Here is a 25540-nt window from a genome sequence, read left to right as displayed (position 1 = left end):
GAGAGCGAGTCGTGTTGGCACCCTGAGGAGTGCAGAGAGAGGCTCCAGGCCCAGGAGCTGACAGGAGCTGTAGTTCTGCCCAGGTGCCAACATCTGGGTGACAATGGATGGATGGATGGATGGATGGATGGGTGGGTGGGTGGATGGATGAGGGCCACTCCTGTTGGCTTCAGTGTGGGCTGAATGTTTCCAAGGCTGAATTCTCTGAGCCCTGCAGTCTGAAGACCAAGGTCACAAGCCATTTTTTTTTTTTTTTTGGTCTCTCCCTTTCCCTCATACCACTCACTCTTTACTTCTAACTGGGGTAGATGCTGGGTGGAATAAACTGTACCCTGCAGTCTGGAGAGGCAGGGGTGCTATCTGAGCCTGCCATTCCCTGCCCCTGCTTTGTGGCAGCCTCCGGGAAAGGGACTTTTGAACTGCAAGGTCGTTTGGCTCTCTCTCTCTCCCATCCCTACCAGCCTTGGCGGCAGCAGTTTCTCCAGCTCCCTCCCCTCCCCGGCTTCTGCCGCAGCCTTTGGCTCAGTGGCTTGCTGCAGAGGCTGCTGCAGAGGCTGGGGCACACTGGAGGAGGAAGGAAGAAGCCATCCTTCGGGCCAGCAGCAACTGTGCAGTGTCTGACCCAGGTTCTCCCCACAGGACACCCGCGGTCCCTCAGTGGGGTCTTGGGCCACAGCAGCAGGGGCTGAGGAAGTGACCTTGGCCACCTTGCTTGCTGCAATGAAGCAATGTGTCCAAATGGCTGCACAGAGGAATAGGGCCTTTAGTGACAGAAATTTAGCAGTCTGTGTTCTGGGGTTTGAACCTAAGCTTTCATCCATTCCATTCCTCCATGTCCAGGCTCTCTGGAGTTGGCCTCCCACACTACCTGGTGCCCAGTTCAGTTTCCCTCTGTACCAGGAAAACTGTTTGGAAAGTGGAGTAGGGGTGTTGGGGGAGGCACTCCCGAGGCTGCCCCTGCTGGGGGAGTGTGGCTATCCAGGCACTGGGAAAAAAACAAGTGATATCTTCTCCCCGGGGGATTAGGATGGCGGCCCAGTGCCTCTCACCATGGGACCCAAACAGCCAGGCTCCTCCCAGGTAACACCAGCTGTCCTGCCTTCCTTCTGCCTAGGTGACATAAGGTGCTGGGCACTTGCTCAGCAGAGCAGTATCCCTTCCAAACCATCTGCTGTGCTGTGAGGTCTGCAGGTTGAACTGGAGTAGCTGCAGCTCTATGCCCAGAACTGCATAGGGGGGGGGCAGGGTGTAGTTTGGGGAGAGGGGGAGGGAAAGAGGGAGGAGGAGGGTGAGAACAGCAGGCAGTGTCTCTCCTCAGTCCTCACCTTTCTTAATTTTAGTGATCCCAGAAGACACTGATAGAAACTGCAGATGACTTTTGGTTGTTTTGTTTTGTTTAAAAAAAAATCTCTATCCCCCCCCCCCCCGTAAACCCAGCTCTCCCACAGCACAGAAACATGGCAGGAAGTTACTGGTTCAGGTCAGGAGATATGACCCTTTTCAATTTGTAAAGTGTAAAAGCCTCCCTAGCTATTCTCTGGACGATTTTCTGTGTTACATTAGATAAAGTCCATGGTTGTACTCGACAAATAGAGATCCCCTCCAAGTTCACAAGGAGAGGATGATCGCAAAATGCCTGTCCCAACCAATGCTGGCTTAGCGTGTGGTCTGCGATTGATTGGTCTGCAGCCCTCTTCCTTCTTTCTTGAACCTCCCATCCGTATCTCCACATAGTGACAATCTGCACGGTATATTTTTAACAACCCTATATTTTTGTTCAGTTCTATTTATATCACAGAATATGTGGATTTAAATTCTATAGTGAGGCATTTTGGCTGTTTCCAGTTTTTTTTTTTTTTTTTTTGAGATCAAATCCACAGTCTGTAAAATTTATCATTGAAAGTTCGTGACTCGGTGTGGTTTTTAGTGCTTTTGTTCAGCCACTCCTTACTTCTAGAACATTCATGATCATTAACTTTTCCCCCTTTTATAAACTTCTGCAGTGGAGTCACTGGGCCAAAGGTGACAAGCAGTTATAAGCTGTCTTCTGTCCCTTAGATAAACAGGATAGCAGAGGGCAAAGCCACAGCCCACCCTGGACTCGCACAGTTAGGAGTTCATGAAGTCTTCCTTCTAGTTGACCAAACTGCTTGCACTTCCTATTTTCTGCACTCTGAATTTTAGCTTGCAACCTTTAACCTAGAAAAAAAAATGTTCAAAGCCAGTTCCGACAGCTGTCAGTCTGTCTAAGTCTGCAGGATGAGTACAGAGCGCCAGCTCCTGGCTGTCCGCTCATCCTCTGATCCCGCCCACTTTGTCTCTCAGTCTCTGATCCCGCCCACCCTGCCACTCAGTCTCTGATCCCGCCCACTCTGCCACTCAGTCTCTGATCCCGCCCACCCTGCCACTCATCCTCTGATCCCGCCCACTCTGCCACTCAGTCTCTGATCCCGCCCACCCTGCCACTCAGCCTCTGATCCCGCCCATCCTGCTGCTCAGCTGCTGAGCTCAGTGCACAGCTTCTTTCTCCTTCACATGTGGCTCAGGCTGCAGTCCTGGTTCTTCATAGACCAGGTTGGGAGCAAAGCCCATATATCCACGAGCTGTGCTAAATACGTGCACACTCCCAGAGCTTGAAATGAGGAAATAAAGGAAGCACTCCTCTAGTCAGCAGGTAGTAACCCCCAGGCAAGCAATCTCCCCAGAATGGAGTGGGAGGATAAAAATAGGAAGAGGGCCACTGGGGATTTAGGAAATTAATGAACAGTAAGCAGATAGCGGGCTTTTAAGGACTCTGGTGCCCTCTCTCCATCGAAAATTCATCTGTTCTTAAAGCTGTAACTGTCCTCTCTTTGCTTAAATCTGCCCTAATCCATTGATTTTTATCAAGTATGGGTTTTCACGTTTGAGCATCCCTTAAGCTGAGATTGCTGTCCAGGGCACCAGGCTGAGCCAGCAGCCAGCAGCCAGCTTCTTCCTCAAGTTATAATTAGCCATGTTCGAGTTTCGGGTTCGGTGGAGTCTACATTGCTTTACCTTGTGCCTCCAGTGGCCTTTTGGGGACTCCACCACAATTCCCATGAGTCAGAGACTTCAAATGGACTCCACCGAGGTGTCCTCACACTCTGCTCATAAAGTGCCAACTGCTCTTAAAATCAACTATATATTTTTTATCTTGTGCGTTTGGGTGTCTTGCTTGAATGTGTGACACATGAGTGCCTGGTGCTCATGGGAGTCAGAAGATGGTGTTTCGCCCCCTGGAACTGGAGTTGTGAATGGTTGTGAGCCACCATGTCGGTGTTGGGAATGGAACCCTGGACCCCTCTGCAAGGGCAACAAATACTGAGCCGTCTCCAGCTCCCCTACAAAACACACACACACACACACACACACACACACACACGCACGCACATTGTATATCAAACATAATCTCACTTTGTAGCTCTGGCTGACCTGAAACCTGTAGACCAGGCTGGCCTTGAATGCACAGAGATCCACCTGCTTCTGCTTCCCAAGTGCTGGGATTAAAGGCGTGTGCCACCACACATAGCTCTGCTTCTTTTTTGGTTGTGCTGCGTGTGTTTTTGTATGTGTGAGCGCAGCATCAGTGTGGACAGATGAGGGCTTCAGATCCCCTGGAGCCGGAGTTACAGGGAGTTGAGGGCGTGGGAACTGAACTCGGATCTTCTAGAAGAGGAGCAAGTGCTCTTGACCACCAACCCATCTCTCCAGCCCCCAACCGCCTTTTAAAATTTCTTTAATTCCGGACAGCCACCATGTCTGTCCAGCAAGGCAGGTTCCGAAGACTCAGGATGCCTGCTCAGAATAAGCATGCCCAGCTTCACAAGTCTAAGCTAGGACCACCCCTCATATATCTGCTTGGGATTAAATTGTAACTAGGTTCCTGATAAAGTAGTGCTTAGGAAACACGTGCAAGGTAAAATAGCTATGTAATAAGAAATACAAACAGCTATTTAAATTTTTATTTTTCCCTCCTGGGAATGAACCCAGAGCCTCAAGCATGATAAATAAACATTCTACCAGTGCACCCCACCCGACCTTTCACAAGTTTTCCTAAAAAAAAAAAAAAACCCTCTTGTCCATTAAGTAATTTATTTATTGTGTGTACGTATGGGTGTGTGCATGCCACAGCACACATGTGGAGGTCATTTGGTAACTTGGGGCAACCGGTTCCTCTTTCCATCCTATGAGACCTGCGGACTGAACCCACGCTGTCAGTGTCTCCTGGGCCTCTATTCTATTTCCTGTCCTCTATTGTTCTCAATTTTGAGTGTGCTTACACTTCTGTTTGTTCGTATGCTTTTGTGTGCATGTGTGTGTCACGCACACGTGTGTGTGCCAGGTTTCTTCCTCAAGCATAGTTCGCATTATTTGCCTTGAGTCAGGGTCTCTGCATGGTCAGCAATTCCTAGGGCTGGAGTGCTGTCCTTGGTGCTGGAGTTCCAGGCGTCACAGCCAGCTTTTGACATGGGCACTGGGGATCTGACTGAGCGGGCTTTGCTGACGGAATCATCGCCCTGGTCTCAGCCAGCGCTCGGTTCTCTTTACTGTTATTATGTGTTTCCATCTCCATAAACAATACTCTGTCAGACCCCAGTGAGGAGCCACAGTTGAGCATCAGCTTTTTGTTTGCTTGTTTTTTTGTGCTGCTGAGGTTGGAGCCCAGGGCCACATGGTGCCAGGCAAGGCTCTGCTGCCAAGCTCCACCCCAGCCTTCTTTCCACCCTTTGCAAACTCCAGGTCTCTTTTCTATTCTGCCTCTCCCAGATCCTTCTAATCTCTACTCTCTGTTGAATTGCTAACTTCAGTGATGGTTACTTTATTTCTGTTCACGGGAGACAGTTTAGAGCCTCTTTCTCCATTTTGTTGTTGTTGTTTTAAATATTATTTATGTACATGAGTACACTGTAGCTGTCTTCAGACACACCAGAAGAGGGCATTCGATCCCATTACAGATGGTTGTGAGCCACCATGTGGTTGCTGGGAATTGAACTCAGGACCTCTGGAAGGGCAGTCAGTGCTCTTAACTGCTGAGCCATCTCTCCAGATCCCCTCTTTTCCCATTCTTAATTTCCTTCTCTTGTGTGTGGGTCTGCGTGCGCCTGTGTGCATGCGCGTGCACATATGTTTGTGCTGAAACCCTCAGAGGCCTGAAGACAGGGTCAGATCTCCTGGAGCTGGAATTTCTGGCAGTTGTGAGTTGACTGATATAAGGGTTGGAACTAGGATCAGATCCCCAAGTCTCAACTCCCCACCCATCTCTTCAGCCCCCATATCCTCTCCAAATAAGTCCCTACTTGAAAGCAGTGCTGTCTCCCTGTGACACATGTGCTGTCTGCTGTATGAAAGTGGCCATACCTTAGGTAGCCTGGACACAGCAGCCCTGTCTCCACCCTGGGCCTCAGGTGCAGACGTGAATACATCATGAAGTGGGCTGGAGAAGGCAGGCCTGCAGTTTCTGAGGCCAGAGCTCCTGGGTTCTCAGAGTGCACAGGGACTAGTTAGCAGTGCTGCAGCACACACTGAGTGCACAGGGACTAGTTAGCAGTGCTTCAGCACACACTGAGTGCACAGGGACTAGTTAGCAGTGCTGTGGCACACACTGAGTGCACAGGGACTAGTTAGCAGTGCTTCAGCACACACTGAGTGCACAGGGACTAGTTAGCAGTGCTGTGGCACACACTGAGTGCACAGGGACTAGTTAGCAGTGCTGCGGCACACACTGAGTGCACAGGGACTAGTTAGCAGTGCTGTGGCACACACTGAGTGCACAGGGGCTAGTTAGCAGTGCTGCGGCACACACTGAGGGCACAGGAACTAGTTAGCAGTGCTGCGGCACACACAGGGGAGCATTTGCTAAGTCTCTGGTCTCCCTGCTGTGCTGTCAGGTTTGCTGTGTGACTGAAGTGGTGACTGGATTTGGTGTTCGCAAGTTGGGACAGCCGAGCCCATGACGAGAGGTGGGGGCTCATCTGAATCCTGTGATGCCTGTGTCTGTGGAAGTCAGGGGCAATCAGAGCGTGAATGCTGGCCCTGGTCACATGACTCCTTCCCGTGTAGGACAGGGGTGAGCAGATTCTTGCCCTGTCAGACCTTTGTGGTATCAGAGTGGCATATGTCAGATGCCCCAGGTCACAGGTGGCAAGCTTTGGGCTTGCGTTCCTAGGCACAACCCTCACGGTCACATGGCCCACTTGCCCGCCAGTCGTCCCCACCGGATGTCCTCAACACTTGTAGCCTGGTTTCATACATGCATGGTTTGCTTTCAGCCATTTGTCCCCTGCCCTGTCCTCCCATCTCTGAGTGTTACCGACGGCCGCACTGTTGCTGTGGGCCGGTTTTAGAGTCTGCCTCTGCTTCCTCCTTTCCTTTCACCGCCTTCGCCTCTTCCGTGGGCAAGCCCAGTCAACTGAAAAGACCCCAGCTCCTCAGCCACTGCTCTGGCAGGAGCCTGGCCGTCTCGGCCACCTCTTCCTGCCTCTGCAGTCTCATCACACAGCAGGCCGTCCTGCTCGCCTGCTGCTCTGCGCACATCAAGGGGCTTCCCTTGGATCCTGAGCACTGACCCTTAACCTCATCCCACAGGATGCCAGCTCCCCCCCCCCCCCGGCCCCCATCTCATAGGCTCCTTTGCCTCCTTTCCTCTTTCTCTCCTTCCCATTTTGTTGGACCTCAGTTAAGTGTACTCTCACACTGGGTCGTGGGCGCGGCATTTTTAGCTGTTTAGTGGAAGGACATGCAAACCAGTTACCAAGTAGCCCTCATCAGGGGGTGGCTTTGAGAGTCAGCACCCAGGCTGTCCTACCTGCTTCTCACCTTGATCAGGTTGCTTCCACTGCTGGCCAGGGAAGGAGGACAGGGCGGCTGGCCAAGATCCAGAGATGTTTCTGCCTATCCCCGAGACTAGAACCTTCCCAAGCACATTCCTGTACAGCCCAGTGGGATGATCTCTTCTCTTAGAACAGTTGTTGACGAAGGGCGGTTGCCCCAACTGTCCCCTTTCCTGTCTCATGTTGGGGCTGGCTGTGTGGCACACCTTTTCATGGGTTCTTTGGGTGGAGGAATGAGGATGCCAGGACAATGATGAGGTAGCATCTCACCGACCTCGGGGACCCTCTGACAGCCCTTCTGTCACTCAGGTCGGGCCAGTTTCTATGAGGAGTACGGCATCATCCGCGACATGCTGCAGAACCACCTGACCGAGATCCTCACGCTGGTGGCCATGGAACTGCCCCATAACCTCAGCAGCTCAGCCGCTGTGCTCCAGCACAAGCTTCAGGCCTTCCAGGCCCTACGGGGGCTGCAGAAGAGCAATGCCATCTTGGGCCAGTACCGGGCCTATAGTGGGCAGGTGCGCCAAGAGCTGCAGAAGCCAGACGGCTTCCAGAGCCTGACACCAACCTTCGCAGGTAGGCATTGGGGCCGGCGTCTGTGGGGCCACCACCAGCTGCAAGCAGCTGTCCCCCCAAGTGCCCTTTGAAGTGTGGTAGCCGAGACTCCAAGAAGTCTTCTCAGACCATGGCGATCGCTGCCTCCTAAGCCTGCTGCTCACTTCAGGTCACCTACTTCAGCCTCTGCTCAGTCTCAGAAAATCTCCTGTGGGGCTCAGACAGGTGCCACCTTCAGGGCTGTGTGTCGCTTCCATAATGAGGTGCAAAGTTCTTATCCAGCCACAGCCAAGGAACGTTCCCGTGGACAGACACCACACTGGTCGTCAGATACCTGCTAGAGCTACCTTGAAAGTCCCAGAAGGCTTTGGGGAAACCTCTTGGCCCTTGGCAGGCAGAGACCATGACCATGAGATAGCCCCTGCATTTAGAGCCCATTTGACGTGGCAGACAGTGTATGCGCCTCCCCTCAGTCTGCACACACCCACAAGGCAAGTGCAGTCATTGTCCTTGTAGGTGAAGGCACAGATGTCAGTTCCTGGCCCCTACAACTGTGGCACACACACACATGTGCACATGTGACTCCCACCCATGGACTCTCTGGTCTCCTCCCCACCCACCTGGCCTTTATTCAGGTTTGCCCTTGTTTTGGCTTCAAGAGAACTGCCCTTCCTCAGGACACTGCCCATCAAGGCCCACTGCCCCTCCCACCCTTTCTGCCCCACTGAGAACGTCCCACGGCAGGCACCAAGCCTAGTGAGACCAGAGGGACCAGGTCTTTGGAGGGACCTCAGAGTGCTGGTGATTTGGCTGTAGAATTAGCCAAGCTGTTTCCCCTGAGGAGAGGCAGCAGGAGGCTGAAGGCAGAGCAGAACAGAGGCTCTGCAGGGGCTCCAGGTGCGAGGCTACAGAGCCCACTCTCAGGCTGTGATGTCACTGTCTGCTCTTTCCCCACCTCAGGTGTCCTTGTCCACATCGACAACCTGCGCTGGGAAGGTGTCCCTTTCATCCTGATGTCTGGCAAGGCCTTGGATGAGAGAGTGGGCTACGTTCGGATCCTGTTTAAGAATCGGGCATACTGTACCCAGAGCGAGAGACACTGGGTGCCAGAGCAGAGCCGGTGCCTGCCTCAGCAGATTGTCTTTTACATTGGACATGGTGAGCTGGGCCATCCTGCCATCCTGGTCAGCCAGAACCTGTTCAAGCCCTCTCTACCCACTCAGAGCTGGGAGGAGGTGCAGGACCAGCCCGGGCTCCGCCTTTTTGGTCGTCCTCTGTCCGATTACTATGCCTATAGGCCTGTGCGGGAGCAAGATGCCTACTCCACCCTCCTGTCTCACATCTTCCACTGCCGAAAGGAGTCCTTCATCACCACAGAGAACCTCTTGGCCTCCTGGGTCTTCTGGACCCCGTTATTGGACAGCCTGGCCTTTGAAGTTCCACGCCAGTACCCAGGAGGAGCAGAAAATGGCCATCTGCTAGACTTTGAGTTCAGCGGCGGTCAGCTGACCTTCTCCCAGCAGCAGCTAGAGGTGCTGATACCGGAGCTAGGGTCAGTCCCAAAGCCCAGTGACTTCCAGGTCCTCAGGGCCCAGTATAGAAAGAGCCCATTGATTACTGCCTGGCCAGAGGAGCTCATCTCTAAGCTGGCCAATGACATTGAAGCCACCGCAGTGCAGGCAGTACGGCGCTTTGGCAAGTTCCATCTGGCGCTGTCAGGTGGTTCGAGCCCCATAGCTCTCTTCCAGCAGCTGGCCACGGGGCATTACAGCTTCCCCTGGGCCCACACACACCTCTGGCTGGTTGATGAGCGTTGTGTCCCTCTCTCAGATCCAGATTCCAATTTCCAGGGCCTGCAGGCTCACCTGCTGCAGCACATCAGGGTGCCCTACTACAACATCCACCCCATGCCGGTGCACCTACACCAGCGGCTTTGTGCTGAGGAGGACCAGGGAGCTCAGACCTACGCCAGTGAGATCTCGGCCCTGGTGGCCAACAGCAGCTTCGACCTGGTGCTGCTGGGTATGGGCACTGACGGCCACACAGCTTCTCTGTTCCCACAGTCACCAAAGGGCCTGGATGGTGACCAGCTGGTGGTGCTGACAGAGAGCCCATTCAAGCCCCACCAGCGCATGAGCCTCAGCCTTCCCCTCATCAACCGGGCCAAGAAGGTAGCTGTCCTGGTCATGGGCAGGACGAAACGTGAGATCACCACGCTGGTGAGCCGCGTGGGCCATGAGCCCAAGAAGTGGCCCATCTCAGGTGTGGTGCCTCTTTCCGGGCAGCTGGTTTGGTACATGGATTACGAGGCCTTTCTGGGATGACAGGGACATCCTGGTCTTAGTTACTCACGGCCTTTCTCTCAGCTACCCAGTGTGCCTCAGCTGTGTGGAGCCTGGCCCCAGAGAAGGGAGGACAGAACTCTGTGCCAGCTTCCTGGACCCATTGGTCCTGTGGAAACCTGTGCCTGCATATGGAAGCAAGGTAGCGCTCTGCCCTCAAAACCCAGATAGGAAAGAGACTAAGGCCTCTAACAGTCACACACCAGCATCTACAACACACAGTAAGACAGGGGAAATGCTAATGAACCAAAGCGGCCTGCCGAGACTGGCCCATGATCTTTGAACTGGTTTCTGTGGGAAGAGGGGCCGGCGTTGGTGGGGAGGAGGGTGCAGAGACTCCTGGTGAATGTCTTGCTCTGAGCCAGGCCAGAGGAGCAGACGGGATCCCGAGACTGCACCGGACACCTCTTCTGCTATCCCGTGATCCCTCTGTGCATCTAGCCAAGAACAGCCCTCCTCCAGGCAGCTTCTATCTGCCCTGAGCAGACATCCACTGCCGTCTGCGTTCCCCTTTACCCCTCAGCCCCTCCCTCTCTACAGACACTGCCATGTCAAAGGTTCCCCCCAAATCTAGAGACTGGGGCTCCCTTTTTCCACTGTTCTGCAATCACTGGGCTATTAGGAATCTCTGATCTAATTAGACAGGATGGCTCTGTCTGCTCCTGGGTCGGTGGTGACTCTTCCTGGGGCTTATGTGGCCAATTCCCAATTCTGGGACAGACTGCAGCTAGGTCTCCTAACACTACCTCTCGGGCTTCAGGCCTGGCAGCTGACTTCCCCTGCTGGGCATCTCTACCTTTCCCATTCACTAACCAGGTACCGCTGGGAACAGTATAGGCAGCTAGCTCCTAACTTCAGCCTTCTCCGGGGCTCCGGGATTTTTATTTTTTTAAAAGGAAGCCGCCAACAACATAAAGCAAACATTTCAGGGCACATACAGTTTTCGTTTTGGCTTCCTGCTTAGTCATGTGAACAAGGGAAGGCCCAGAAGGGTTAGAATGGCCCTTCCTCAGTTTCCTGTGTGTCAGTCACAGAGTCTCTGTGTCTTTCAGAATTTTCCCAGAGAGCAGTTTTCCTGTGGTGAGGAACATCAGGGAATCTTGCTTCTCTACTTTTAATTGATTGTACTTTCTCCCAGGCAGCACATGGAAAAGAATTCTTGCTTTCACTAGAAATGAGCACACAGCGGGCGGCCTGTGCTGGGGCTCTGTATGAAAGGCACTCTTGTGAAATTCTGCTTACTCTGGCCTCCAGTGACCCAGACTGACAGAACACTTCTATTCCAAGAGAGCTACCCTTGGCAGAAAAGAGATACACCCTGGGGTCCTTTCCTGGCCTGCTTTGCTCAGGCTTGGATGCAGGTAGTTGCTGGTGAAATTCCACCTTTGGCCATGTGGGGGAGCCCACGCGCCACCACTCACATTCCACCCATGGGGCGGGCTTAGTGCTCTGCCTCTGACTTCTCAGCCCAGTGCGGGGGGTGGGGGGGTGTTTTTTTTTTTTTTTCCATCTGTTCTTTACGGACTCTGCCTTCTGCAGTTGCAACATCAGAGAGGAAGGGGCCTTACATGCCTTAGGAGAGAGGGCGCTCAGGCACTGTGTCACCATCCTGAATAACGTTGAGTCACTGCCCAGCCTGAGCCTAGAATGTCCTGTTCTTACCCAGAAGAATGACTTGCCTCTGTCAGTGGGGAGTCTGCACAGGGGAGGCCAGTGTGGGGGAAATACCAAAGATCTCCTTTCCGGAAGCAAGCACTAATAAAATCGCATTGGGAAGGTTGGCGGGGGACATTGTTCTTTGGCATGCATCTGTGCATGCTCTTTCCCCTTCTGCCCTGGGTTAGGAAGGAGTGATGCTCAGAGCCAGGACCACGGAGGATGCTGCTCTTCAGACCTTCCGGACCATCATCCACAGCAAGCAGCGTGCTTTATGTCACCAATCAGTCACATCTCTATGTAACTCTGATTCTTGCATCTCAGGAAAGATTTCTCAGCCTTAAGACCTTGATACTAATTTTTAAAATTTTTCATTAAAAAAAAAATTGTTGCTTGCAAACCACTTACATTGAGTTAATAAACACCGTGAAGAACACAGCCTTTGCCAGCCTCCTGCCTGTCTGAAAGTGGCGTGTGTGGGGTGGGGGTGGGGAGTATCTGAGGCTGGGAAGAAAGGACAAGATGTCCAGGTGCCCGAGGGAATGGGGATATGTGATCACTTTGTGTCTGGGACACAGCCTTCCTTCCCCGGAGTCACTACCAGCTCCCAGGGAAGTGAGGCCCGTATTGCTGTGGCTTAGCTCAGGCCTTGCAAGCCCTCACCCTGGGCTGGCTCCGAACCCTGGTAGGATCTGCTACCTGCTCCCTTGTTGAAACAATTGAAGCAAAAGCCCACACCTTGCCTGTTGGTTCTTGTGGCTTCCCTGCTGACAGGCAGATGCCAAATGCTACGTGCAGGTGCACCTTGTCCTGTTGACAGCCCAGTGTGCCGCACGGTGGGACCTCAGTGACTGAAGATTTGAAACTAGAGAAATGTCCAGTGGCAGCCGGAAACCCTATGTTAGATTCTAGAGCCCATGCCCAGAATCCTGTGGGACTTGTTCTTTTCCAGGGGAACCATGAGGGCCTTGAATGGCTGAGTCAGGCCCCTGGGTGGGCCATGATTCCACCATGGGAAGGACACAGAGGTGTGTGAATGGCAGAAGTTGTCTTCCTTGAGTGACACTCCAGTTGGCATCTCCAGGCTTGTGAGGGACTTCTGCAAGTTGCAGGCTAAATTCTGATTTCTAATCCCGGGCAGCAGATGTTCCTGCTAACTGCACTTTAAGTTGTCCCATCTTGTTAATTTCTTTATTTTTGCTTTAATTTGCTATAATTGTTTCCTTTTTTATGATTGAAAAAAAATCGTATGTGCATGCTTGGCCTGCATATGTGTCTGTGTGACGGTGTCAGACGCCCTGGAACTGGAGGTACAGACAGTTGCGAGCTGCCATGGGGGCGCTGGGATTTGAACCCAGCTCTTCTGGAAGAGCAGTCAGTCTCTCAACCACAGAGCCATCTCTCCAATTTCTTACTATTGCTCTGCAGAAAATACACTTCTCACTTTTTGCCCCCCGAATTAGTGGAACCAGAGCTGCTTGACACCCAGACTGATAATCCTCTCCCTCGATGAACTTCTCCCCAAAACGACTCAAGGGCTTGATCTCCCTAGCCCTCGTTTGCTGCCCACTTTCCTTCTTTCTCCGACTCTGACAGAGAGCCAGGGGCGTGTCGTGCAAAAGGGGAATGGAGAAGCTTCCAGAAAATCTTAACGAGGCTACTTCTAAGAATTTAATTTTCAGGAACTGTTTTTTTTGGATTTTTGTCTCTTACAGAGTGTGTGCAGCCCCTCAGAGCGGCTCTTCGGCATCCCAGATGCATTTTTATCTTACACAGCTGGGGCCCCTGCAGGCCTTCGCTCAGTAGTAGAAAAATCACCTGGCAACACTCCAGTGTTGGGTAATGAGCAGAGGGTGTTCAGAGGAGGGCACGAAGGTTGGCAGAAGTGGTCAGCACCTGCCTGTGCTGGGAATGACTGACCAGAGAGGAACAAGTGGGCTGCTGTCCCCAGGTGTCACAGGCTGCACAGGTCATGAGACTGCTGGACGAATGGGAGAAAACAGGACCATCTGCCTTCTGGAGCACCAGCGTCTCAGCCCCCAAGGTCGTGCCATGACCCTGGACCTTGATACTTAAAGATGTGCTCATTGCTTGGTTTGGCAGCTCATCCAGTGGGGGAAGATGGCACTCAGGCATTAGTCAGAGCCCAACCCGAACTAGCAGTTCCTCGGGAAGCTCTGCGCTGTTCTGTCTGGGCCCATTTTAACTGCAGTAGTTGGGGATGCTCAGTTGAAGATGAGTTTCGTCTCTGCCTAAGTGTACCTTGTACATCAGCAGTTACCAAGTTTAGCGGCACAGTCTGCCGCAGTGCAGGAGCTTCAGCTGGCTGCATGTGTGTCCTTTGCTTCCCTCATGCTGCATTTCACGTGGGCTTTCTAGAGAAAAAGCTTCCCCGCCTTCTGCCTTTCCTGCTCCGGAGCAGAACTGGCCTCCAGGTATCAAAGGATTCCTTGCAAGGGTTTGGCCCTGAAAAGGAGCAGGCATCAACCCAGAGCATGTTCCTGGAAATGCTTGAGGCAGATGTCTTCCAGGAACACCAAACCCTGCCTTCTGCAAGCTCCTCACACCTAGAGGTGGGTGTGAGGAACCCTAAGGATCTTTCAGCTCCTAGCTGAGCAAGGTGTTAATTCACCGCTCTCTCGCCCGCACAAGACTTCCTGCCAAGGGATCTGAAGATGCTTCTTCACTGTGGTTTAGAAAGCATGCGGGTGGGGATGGTTTGGATGTTTTGTAACTCCAGCCGATCAATATTGGGAATATATTTATTTGCGGGTCGCAGAGGATGTCCATGTCTGTGTGCGACCATGGACAGGACCTCAGATTAACGACACCTGTATTCATCCTTTGACCTCGAGTGTGAGCTTGTTAAAGCCCCGTGTTGCTTAGATGGCTTGGTGTTTCAAACAAAATCTATGCATCTTTTCTGCCCCTTTCTATTGAGTGGCAATATCTGCATTTGCCAGACGCTGTTGAGACCAGTTGGACAGCTGGGAGTTTGCACTGAGAGTGTGGGGTGCATAGATACCACATGTGTCAGAGTGCAGGTGTACAGACACTGTGTGTGTGTGTGTTTGTGTGTGTGTCAGAGTGGTCCTTGGCTAAGCTCTAGATGTGCTGGTTATCGTTGTGGTTTATAAAAAGAAAGAGAAGCCAAAGATATGCTTGGTGGAGGCAAGGTATGGGGTGAGGGAAGGGGATGCCTCCAAGGGGGGGGGGTTCTCATGCTGAGGCATCCCTTCCAGAGCACCAGGGGAATTGAGGGAGCAGAAACAGAGAAAGGTGTGTGTGGGGGGGATGGGGAGGAGATAGGCTGGCCATGACTGTGTGGAGAGAGGGGAGAGAAGGGGAGGAGGGTAAGGAAGCAATAAATAGCAAGAGAGAGGGGACGGAGCAAGCAGCCCCTTTTATAGTGAGTCAGGCAATCCTGGCTATTGCCAGGTAACTGTGGGGCGGAGCCAAGACAAAATGCCAACAGTTATGATGCATCATGGGAATGTGGCTCAACTGCTAGAGCACATGGTCAACATGCACAAAGCCCTGGGTTGCATTCCCAGTGCCACATAAACTGGGAATGGTGGCACACACCTGTAATCCCAGCACTTGGGAACATAAGGCTGTCCTCGGCTACATAGCAGTATCAAGCCAACCTAAGATAGTTTCTTAAAAGAAAAAGTGAGTTTAAAAGGTAAGGACCAGGTTAGCTGGGAGAGAGAGCACCCATGCTCTTTCCTCTCTTGTCTCGGGTCTGGCACACTTGGCTCTTCCTGGGTCTGTCCATTCAGGAGAGCGAGGACTAAGTGAACTCCAGTAGTCAGCAGCGCTGCTTCCGCCCGCCCATTCCTGAGTGAGAAGCCTAATTCCTCAGAAACTCCTCAGTCTCTGACACACTAGAGAAAAACAAAGGAGGAAGGATTTATTTTGACCCATGATTCATTTTAGCTTAAAGTCACTTGACTGTGTTGTTTGTGGGTCATAATCGAGGCAGAACGCCAGAGCAGGAGCATAATAACCCGGAAGTGGGGTAAAACTTTGAGGCAGGGGAGGAGCAAGGGACCAAACATGTCCTTCAAAAGCCCTCCTTGCAGGGACCTGCTTTCCCTGCTGAAGGCTGACCTCCTTCCATCACCTCTGAGAATGCTCTCATATTAGGAAACCAGCAAGGAATTAGTGTGGCAGTGGTGTCATTCTTCAGAGCCGACAGGCTAGCAACCCAGCCCCTGAGGCAGGAGTCTGCAGACAGACTTCCATCCACACTGTCACAGGGGGTCAGGCCTGGGTAGGGGTGATAAGCTGGGCTGTGTCCTTTCTTTCTGCCCACAGCCTGTACATGGGGGTCTGGGCTTTCGTCAGGTAGGGACAGCAGCAGACAACGGCGTGGTTGGGATTACACAGGAGCAAGAACTCGGAGTTGTTTGCTTTTGTTTTGTTTTTTTTGTTCTGTTTTGAGATGGGGGTTTCTCTGTGTGGCCCTGGCTTTCCTAGAGCTCACTTTGTAGACCAGCATTACTTTGAAATTGTCTCTTCTTTCATGTGCTGGAATTAAAGGTGTACACTACCCCTGTAGGGCAAAATGTGGGTCCCCTGTCCAGGAAAATCTCCCCTGCTTTTATGGAGCTGTCTTGGAGAATGAAGTATGTTTTGAACAAGTGCCTTTTAAAGCTTTCTGAGACACTTTCTCTCTCTCTCTCTCTCTCTCTCTCTCTCTCTCTCTCTCTCTTTCTGTGTGTGTGTATGTGTGTGTGTATGTCAAATATAACATCAATTTTTTTAAGCAGTAAACTTGTTTACTTGCCAAAACTTCTCCAAGTTTCTTCCTTTGGGAGGAGTGAAGGGGCTCGTGAGTCCGGCTAGTGGAGTCAGGGGAGGGGACATAGAGCAAGAGAACCTGCTGGTTTGTACCTGTCGACTTGACACAGGCTAGTGTCACCTGGGAGGAGGGTGGTCCTCTTCTGGCCCTCTAGGGTACCTACACACACACACACTCATACACACAGGCACACACACTCATATACACAGGCACACACACATTTACACACACAGGTGCACACACACTCATACACAAAGGCATACACAGGCACACACACAGGCATTCACACTCACACACAGGCACACATACACACACACACATGTTCATATACATAAATACATTTTAAAATGCAAAAACTTAACTCAGAACACAGTTGAATTTACATATCCACCATGAAAAGCAACCGTGACAGAGTAGAAACTCAAAAACATCCCTCTCATGGCTCCCGTGTGGTTGGCCTGTATTTCCTCCTTCCTCATCATCACATATTCCAATCTCCTTTTAAAGTTTCAGACTGTATCTATGCTGACCCTTGTTACCCACTTACCTGCACACATAGGCTACACTTGGACTATAATGAAGAGCATGTGTTTACGTTTTTTCTTTCTGACTCGGGGCCACCTCGTATAATAATGTATTTTCTAGGTCCATCTGTTTTCCCGATAAATCTCACATTTAAAAAAAAATCCATCGAATAGTATTCCAGCGTGTAAATAGACCACACTTGCTTTATCCACCCATCCACTGATGAGCTTCCAAGTTGGTTACATTTCCTCGGGAATAGAGCAACAGTAAACGTGAGTGTGCAGACGTTTCTGTGGCGGCCGCAGAGAGCTTCGATATGTGCAGGGGTCTGGAATGGCTGAACACATTTGACGTGTTGAGCAGCCTCCAAACTGATTTCCAGAATGGCTACTGAATGTACTCCAGCAGCGAATAAAGTTCCCTTTCCTTACATTTCCAACGTTTGATGTCCTGATTTCTTTCTTCTTCCAATATACTTCAATAGGGTATCTCCCCCACCCCCACCCCACTTCCTGTTTTTGCCTCCATTGCCAAAAATTAGGTGCCCCTGGCTTTAAGACTTTATTTTGCCTCTTCAAGTCTGTTCAGTGTCATGAGACAGCCATGTAAGTTCTTATCTCTCGAAGGCTTGCTTTGGGTATTCATGGCTTTGTGTGTGTGTGTTTGTGTGTGTGTGTGTGTGTGTGTGTGTGTGTGTGTGACCACATGAATTCTTAGTGGTTTTTTTCCCCTAGACCTGTGAAGAATGTTGTCAGACCTAGACATGGTAATGAACACCTTTAACCCCAGCACTTGGGAAGCAAACTCGGGTAGATCTCTGTGGGTTTGAGGCCAGCCTGATCTATATAGTGAGTTCCAGAACAGCCAGGGCTGTGTCAAGAGACCCTGTCTCAAATCAAACAAGCAGTGCTGTTTTGGTGAGTATTGCATTGAATATCCGCAGAGGTTTCTGCAGCCTCCACTGCCCGCCACTGCTAGGAGTGGTTGTCCTCCGGAGATCAAAGGGCTGTCGGTTCAATGCGGCTGAACAGCCAGTGTTGGTTCAAACCTCAGAAATCTGGCCCCAAGTAGTTTTTTTAGGCATATTTAAGCACAGCACAGTTTGGTGTAAACTTTTCGGGTGACAATAAACTTGTCTGTGTGCACAACAGAGGATACATATATCTCATTGAGGAACAAAGGAAGTTAAAGATCAGGCATGACCACACCAACACCCTTTGCAAAGTAGGAGTGATACCTTTCACAAAGATGGGGTTCTATAGCGTGACTGGGAAACAAACAAACAAACAAACAAACAAACACCCCACGGATCTCGGGAAGGATCCAGCACACAGTGCAAAGGCCTCCAGGCTATTAGCCACGTGTGCTCCCAGCCATCTGGTCCCATAACAGGTTACAAATCCTTCATTTGAAGGGACAGCCCTGTGCATTTACCATTCCAGGTCCTCCCTCCGCCCTCCCCTGTGCTTTTCGGTGAGCATAGGACCTCTGAGCCTCCAACAGATACCAAGATCAATTTTGGCAGTAGATCCATTTTCCCCAACATCAATTCTGCCGATCATCCAGAAACATGGATAGTTTTTGCTTTATCCAGTCTTCATTGCTTTTCTTGCTTTTTTGACAAGGACTCTTTATGGAGTCCTATCTGCCCTGGAACTCATTGTGTAGACCAGGCTGTCCTTGAACTCACAGAGATGTGTTTACTCCTGAGTGACACCACACCCAGCTTTGTCCTCCTTTTTCAATGTGTTTCTGTGTGTGTGTGTGTGTATGTGTGTGTGTGTGTGTTTGTGTGTGTGTGCTCCTGTGTGTAGGTACACATGTCAGAAGACAACATGGGAAGTTGGTTTCTCCTTCCACCCTGTGAGTCCCAAGGGCTGACCTCAAGTCATTAGGCAAGTACCCACCAAGTCACCTCCCACAGTTTGATGCTTCCTTCATTCTCTGAGGCCAAATGCTTAAGTGCCTTCTGGGGCCTCAAAAATCCCAAGACTGCCACAGCCTCTCTGCTCTCATCCGACTTTGATTTATTGCCAGTATTATGACTTCGTGTGCTGTGGTGGATACAGCTCACATCCATGGGGGAGGGAGGCTGATGGTGTCTTAGATAAAGGTAACGTAGGAAATGCCAGGTGTGAGACACGGGACCTCAGTGACAGCCGAAATGGTGCCTCTGCATAACTTTCTGTGCACAGCCATGGTTCAGCTCCCAGTGGGGAGTGTCTTAAGCAAGAGTGGTCCAGGGATGATCAAACCAACAGGCTTCCCTTTGGTCCTTTCTTGCCCTTCCCTCTGTTTCTCTCCCTGATCCCTCTGTACTCCCCAGGTCTGTATTAGTCAGGGTCCTCTATGGGTGGTCTCTATATAGTAAGGGGATTTGTTGATGACTTATGGTCTGTAGTCCAACTCCCCAACAATGGTCGGCAGCAGCTGTGAATGGGAGTCCACAGATCTAACAGTTGTTTAGTCCCACAAGGCAAGCAGGTGAAGAAAGAGCCTTTTCTCCTTCCAATGTCCTTATGTAGACCTCCAGCAGAAGGCATAACCCAGATTAAAGGTATGGACCACCACGCCTGGATTTGGGACTTGCTTTGTCCCAGATGACCTTGAACTCAGATATCTCCTTGCCTTAGTGTCCTGGGATTCATAGCCACAGTGCCTCAAGATCTCCATGCCAAGATCCAGGTCAGAAACTTGTATCTCCCAGCCTCGAGATCAGAATCACAGGTGAGCCTTCCAATTCTGGATTGTGGTTCATTCCAGATATAGTCAAGTTAACAACCAGCAATAGCCACCACATGTCCCATCTTTCTTCCCTTGCCACCCCAAATGTCACTCAGTACCTTCCTTCGAGGATGTGTCCCCAGGTACAGCTCAGCTCCGTGCATCGGGCAGGCAGTCCAGGGTCCCTCTAGGCTGGGTCCCCGGACACCTGGACCCATCATTCCTGTGTCTTCAAGAACAGAGGAACACATGCTACCCCAGTCTGACTCCAAGTCCCAGAAGGTGGGTCCTGGGCCTTACCTTAGTGTCCTGTGTAGATTGTTCTGAAGCTGTTTGTATTTTAATGTTAATTCTACTTCCCCAAGAAGGGCAGCCCAGTCACTCCAATTGAACCTTCCCATTTTAATTAGTAAAATAAAGGAAAGCCAGTGACTGGGCGGGGCAAGGGAGGCGGAGAGGGCTGAGAGGTTTGAGGAGGTCAGAGGACGGAGGGTGAAGGTCGTGGCAAGATGGAGGTTCCCAAGGACCAACTAGACCCAGGTGATATTAATTGGCGTTAAATAGCTATGAGCATTAAAGATTTTATAGGTCTGGTATCTCAGATAGAAGGGCAGTTTGTATCTTTGTCTATTTGATGTAATATTGTGTAGAGAGTTTGTGGATTGAGAGTTGAACATATAAACCTGTATGAAAAGCTATTAGACTATAAAGTTGTGTTTACATGGGATTTTGGGTTAGGGAAACACCCTGGGACGGAGGCAGAAAACAGGCGGTGGAAAACCGCCAGAGAAGGGAGTTGCGTGAATGAGTTGGGCCATGGTGGCAGCTCAGACCGGGCACCAGTGGTGCCAGTGGCTCCGTATCAGGGTCGGGCCTGAGGAGTGAGACTTCAAGGTCAGTAAAGCGATAAACCGTTTTTTAATTTTTTAATATTTACTGCAACAGTCCTGAGCACCAGGCTCTGAGATGGTCATCTTTTATACGTTTTGAGTGGAAGGGGAGGAAGAGAGGGAGAGAGGGGAGAAGCGCTAGAGATAGAGAAACCTTGTGTCAGGGAGTTTATGGCCATGGCTTGGGCTTTCCATCTCTTCCCTGGTTCCAACCCTGAGCCCTTCTCAATAGGGAGGCTAGATGCACTGGGCTGATTATCCCCTGGCCGCAGATACCCAGGGAGAGGGGCTAGCAGCAGGGAGCTTAGGTCCTCTATAGGTGTCCTGCCCAGTAGCTTCCTCTTCGTCCTGTCTCAACATGATCCAAGGGACGCTCATCACAGTGACCTTGGCCCTGACCAAAGTTTGAGGTATCAGTGGGCATCCATCCCGTGCAGGCCTGCTCCCCACCTAACCCTTTCCTTTGGGTCTTCAGGGAGGAGTATAGGAGGGTCACCGTACTAGTACCCAGCATGACTTTCCTAACGGACATGTGTCAAAGGTTGGGGCTATAGGAACCCCCTCCCCAGTCCTCTGCCATCTTTTACCTGCATTTGAGAGCAAAAGAGAGTTTCTCTTTCTGTCTAAGAGCTGGTTCTGTGTTTCAGGTCTGTAGAGCAGGCAGTTGGGTCTCTTTTCTCCCCCATTGCTGGTCCCAGAGAAGGAAGCCGGGCAGACAGGAGCCTGGGGTTCCAGCCAGCCTGTGGTGCCCAAGGCTCCGCCTACGCCTTCCCCAGCCTGTAAACCAATCCGTCCGGCTTCTTTCCCATTAAACTATTTTGAACTGGATTCTTTTCACTCTTAAGGAGAAACCCCCTGGATAATGAAGCAGACAGACCCAGAAGAGAGTATTTGAGGCCAGTGCTTCCCCACAGAGACACATCCTCAACCCAAGACAATATTAGGGACTTAGGTTCTTCACAGACATACTATATTTTTCCAGTTTATATATTTGTTTTATTTTTGCAGGGTTTGGGAGTAAAACCAGGGCTATGTGCGTGTCCGGGTGCAGAAAAAAAAAAAAAAAAAACCTGGCTTGTTATTTTGTTTGTTTTTATTGAGACAGGGTCTCGAGTATCTCAGGCTGGCCTTGAACTCACCACTTTTGGAGTGCTGCGATTACATGCAGGACGACCACATCCGGTTTATGCAGTGTTGAGGATCATGTTCAACTCAAGCTTTGATCATGTTGGGCAAGCATTCTACCAACTCAGAATAGAAACAGAAACACGGAATTCTCTTTCTGTCCTAGGGGACCGGTGATATGAGGTCCCAAAGCAGAGCACTGCCCTTCCCCCCACCCAGGAGGAGGTGATGTGTTGTGTTCTGAAAATCCCTGCAGGAGAAGTCTAGGGTGGAAGATGGGCTTTTCAAGACAGGCCGCCAGAAGCAGATCGTCTCAGACGGGAGACCGTAAGGCAGGGATGGTCCCAGGTAGCTTGGGCTACCAATACTAAGAGGGGACAGACAAACAGCCTTGAAGGCTGTCCTATCCTCTCAGACTGGGCCTCCCCATAGACTTGGAGACATCAAGGTAGAGGGGATGGGACACCATCTTCTAGAGCAAAAACCATATCCAAGAGTAGACCGGAATTACTTTTGCCCTAAACAACGGCAGAGCTGAAGGGGGAATCAAACCATTGTCAGGTTCAGTGTCCATCCATGCAAGCCCGAAGGCTTTGCATTTCCTCTCTGGAACTCTTAGAAAGATGGAAGGAGAGAACTGACCCCAAAAACCCATACTCTTATCTCCACAAATGCTAATAATAGTAATAGTAATAACAACAACAACAACAACAACAACAACAACAATAAGTTACTACCGTATCAGAAAAACCAGGCCCAAGAACTTGAACACACCACAGTATGAGGGGCAGTGACACCCACCGTGGATTTCATGGAGAGGAGGGCACTTGACACTGAGATGGCTGGTCCCGCTGTATCTGGCCACCTATGTCGAGAGACTGCTAGTCAGAGAACTCCCCACTGTGCCCAGGGCTCCAGCTCAGACCAGTCCCTACTGCTTGAGTCTATCTGCTTAAGCTGCTGAGTCACCATGTTGTTACCGGCTGTCTTGTCTTGTTGAATACCCACAGTCTGATTCTTTGCAGCTCAACTTGATTCTGAGGTGAACCCTCCCCCACACCCTCTAGCCAGGCTCCTTTATATCTTCTTCTCATTGGGGCTGAAAGATGGGTCAGCCTTCAGGAGGACTGGTTGAATCTATTTTGACATTGTGCAAAGATACAGACGTGTTTGTCAATGTTTATTGTGTGGCTTGCTTATACCATGTGTCTAGCCAGGATAGCTGCTGGGGCATGCTGGGGGATGCTGGGAATGATGGAAGATGATGAGGAATGCTGGGGCATGCTGGGTGATGCCAGAGAATGCTGGGGAATTCTGGGGCATGCTGGGAGATGCCAGAGAATGCTGGGGGATTCTGGGGTATGCTGGGGGATTCTGGGGCATGCTGGGGCATGCTGGAGAATGCTGGAAAATACTGGGGTGGGTGATTTGCACACCAACACATCATTCATTCACTCATTTATCTTACCGCGCCCATTCAGGTCAGGCACATGCACAGTGGCAGACACTGGGTCCCTGGCTATGATGAAGTTGACCAGGTCCTTCTTTCCCGTGCCACACTGTGATATATCTCTCCATTCAGGAGCAAGCGCCTGCTCTTCCTTGCACACCCTGCCTGGTGTGCCTCACACTCAGAAAGTGAGTCAGGCCTACAGGCCGGACCACCAAGCTGCCCTGCCCACGCACATTTCCTTCCCATGGGCTTGCTCAGTATTGGGCTGGCACTCGGCCCACACAACCCTTCTTTGGCTCCTGCCAACAACGATTTCCTTTCAGACCTCCTCCTAGGTCCACAAGGGAGTATCGGCTTTGCCTGTGACACACTTTCCACCCTCTCTGGAGGAAGCAGGGAGCAAGAATGTGGGGCCCCAGTTGCTCTCAGTCTGTTGAGGAGACAGCGCCTTGTAAAATTCCAAACATGAACGATCTGAGTTCAAATCCTGGCCCCACTACTTAGCAGTGAATACCACACGGGGTCACGTCACCATTATGAACTTCGGTTTTTCTCCTCTGTGAACCGGGACAGTTAAGTCTGATTTCCAGAAAGGAGGCACAAAGTTAGGACTTTATATGAAGACTGGAGAATTTAGGATGGAGCACAGCAGGGCTCTGGGCACTTCTGTTGGGGACAGTAAGGATTAGGAAAGACTTCCACCGAACCAGGGCCACAGATAAGAAGTTCAGTAAATGTCATAAGCTGATTTTGTAGTGCCACAGGTGTGGGACAGTGAGAGGTAGCCTAGTCTTCTGTTAAGTTAAAGGCTTCGAAGTCCAAAGGACCCCGAAGGGATGGTAAGATCTTAGCCTGCTCCTTGGGGTTCAAAACCTTTATTTAGCTCATCAGAGAATCAGGCTACCTACCTCTCACTGTCCCACACATACTGTGTGCCAGGCACTGTGCTTACTTCTAGGACAAAGTTCATAGCAAGACAGAGAAGGACACACCCTTCAGGATTCTCAGTCCTGCAGGAGACAGGCAAGGTCACAGGCAACCACAGCCCTGAATGCTAGGGAGCCAAGGCTGTGTGCAGCCGGGTAGAAGGAGCACCTCAGGAGATACCAACCTCATGGAGGGCCAGTCAGATGGGAGACTCTGCTGCACAGGTACGTCATTTGTCCCCAGGGCCTGGCCTCACCCTCTCTTGTCCCCAGCAAGCAGCAGCAACAGCAGAAACTGCCTTTCAGGCTTTGGCAGTTGCCATGGTCTAACTACCAGGCTTTCTCGGATTCAGTAGGACCTACTTGGAAAGACCGAGATGCCCACCCACTCTCCTTTTAATATCTTATCTACCCCCCATCTGTGAACAAGCACGTCACAGCATGCCTGTTGAGGTCAGAGGACCGCTATCGGGAGTCTGTCCCAACTGTGGTTTCTGGGCATTGAACTCAGACCTTCAGGTTTGTGCTGCAGTGTGTTTCATCCACTGAGCCATCCTGCAGGCTTTTTTTCTGTCTTTGGTTTTTGAGACAGGGTCTCATATAGTCTAGGCTGGCCTCAAACCTGCTGCGAAGCTGGCATTGAACTGATTCTCCTGTCTCCTCTTTCCAAGTGTTGGGATTAGGGGTGTGTACCACCCTTTGAAAGGCCAGTGCCTTGGGAGAGTGCTCTCACAGCAAAGCTGGCTTGTGGAAGCAGGTTTATAACCCAGACTGGCCACAATGGCACAGACCACCTCCTCCACCAGATCTATTAAGCTTCTCCCTGAGCCTTAGATGTAGCTCTCATATCCCTGCCTAGGTAGGCAGAATGGCTATTTCCCCTTTGTGCCATTAGCCCGGCCAGGAGCAGGACCCCAGCCCTGCCCCAGACACCAGTTGCAGAGATCAGCTTCCTGAAGCAGCTACCGGAAAAGGTTCAGCCCAGTCCTGGTACATTCCAGGTCCTGGGTGGTCTAGTGTCACAGCCCCAGAGGCCAGAGAATCTAAGTTCAGATTGCCACCAATTTCCTGAGATTTTTTTCCCCCTAGGGCTCCAGGCAAACCCACCAGGAGAGCAGGAAAAATAACAGACTCCACACTTAAAACCTGGTGTTGGAATCTCTCCTGAGCCATTCAGAGACACAAGGTGCCAGCTCATCTCTTCTCCCTGTCCTCTGTACAGTCCTTGCTGCAGATGGGTCAGCCACCACTAAACCACACAGCACACAACCTAGCTGGCACCTAAAAATATTGCCTTGTGTTTTTCCTTTAAATAGAAAGGCCCCTCAGCTCGATCCATGCCCGGCCTCCGCCTTCTGGGTTCTGAGTGGGCACCCGGGACTTCAGCCAGACTCAGCAGCCTCCACATTGAGCTGCCATGACTCAGGGTGGGGTGAGTTGTTATGGGGGCTTGTGCACCCCTGAGAACTGGGTGGGACCATACAGGGTAGACTGGTGTTTGGCTTTCCCGATGTCCCAGAGCAGTATGCATCCAAATGGGTCCTATTTCAAAGCCCAGGGCATCTATCCGCATGGTGCAGATGGGAGACTGAAGTTCAGGATTGGAGGAACCTGTGGCAATGGAAGGGGCGGGGCAGGGCATACCGATGCTTACAGGACCCTTGTCCAGGGATATCAGACCTC

General features: G+C 51.2%; 1 protein-coding gene across 3 annotated transcripts in view; it reads left to right on the top strand.

Moving 5' to 3' along the window:
• Positions 1-11843, top strand: part of H6PD (hexose-6-phosphate dehydrogenase/glucose 1-dehydrogenase) — a 28515-nt gene extending 16672 nt beyond the window's left edge. For all 3 annotated transcript variants that reach the window (XM_080920728.1, XM_080920727.1, XM_080920726.1), the window contains 2 exons: positions 7161-7430; positions 8370-11843. In XM_080920728.1, the coding sequence (XP_080776854.1) occupies positions 7161-7430; positions 8370-9733 (1634 nt within the window). In that variant the 3' untranslated portion in view covers positions 9734-11843. The remainder of the gene's footprint in view (positions 1-7160; positions 7431-8369) is intronic.
• Positions 11844-25540: the final 13697 nt, after the last annotated feature.

Source organism: Micromys minutus, assembly GCF_963924665.1.
Source record: "Micromys minutus genome assembly, chromosome: 9".
NCBI lineage: Eukaryota > Metazoa > Chordata > Mammalia > Rodentia > Muridae > Micromys > Micromys minutus.
This window is presented reverse-complemented; position numbering and strand designations above follow the sequence as displayed.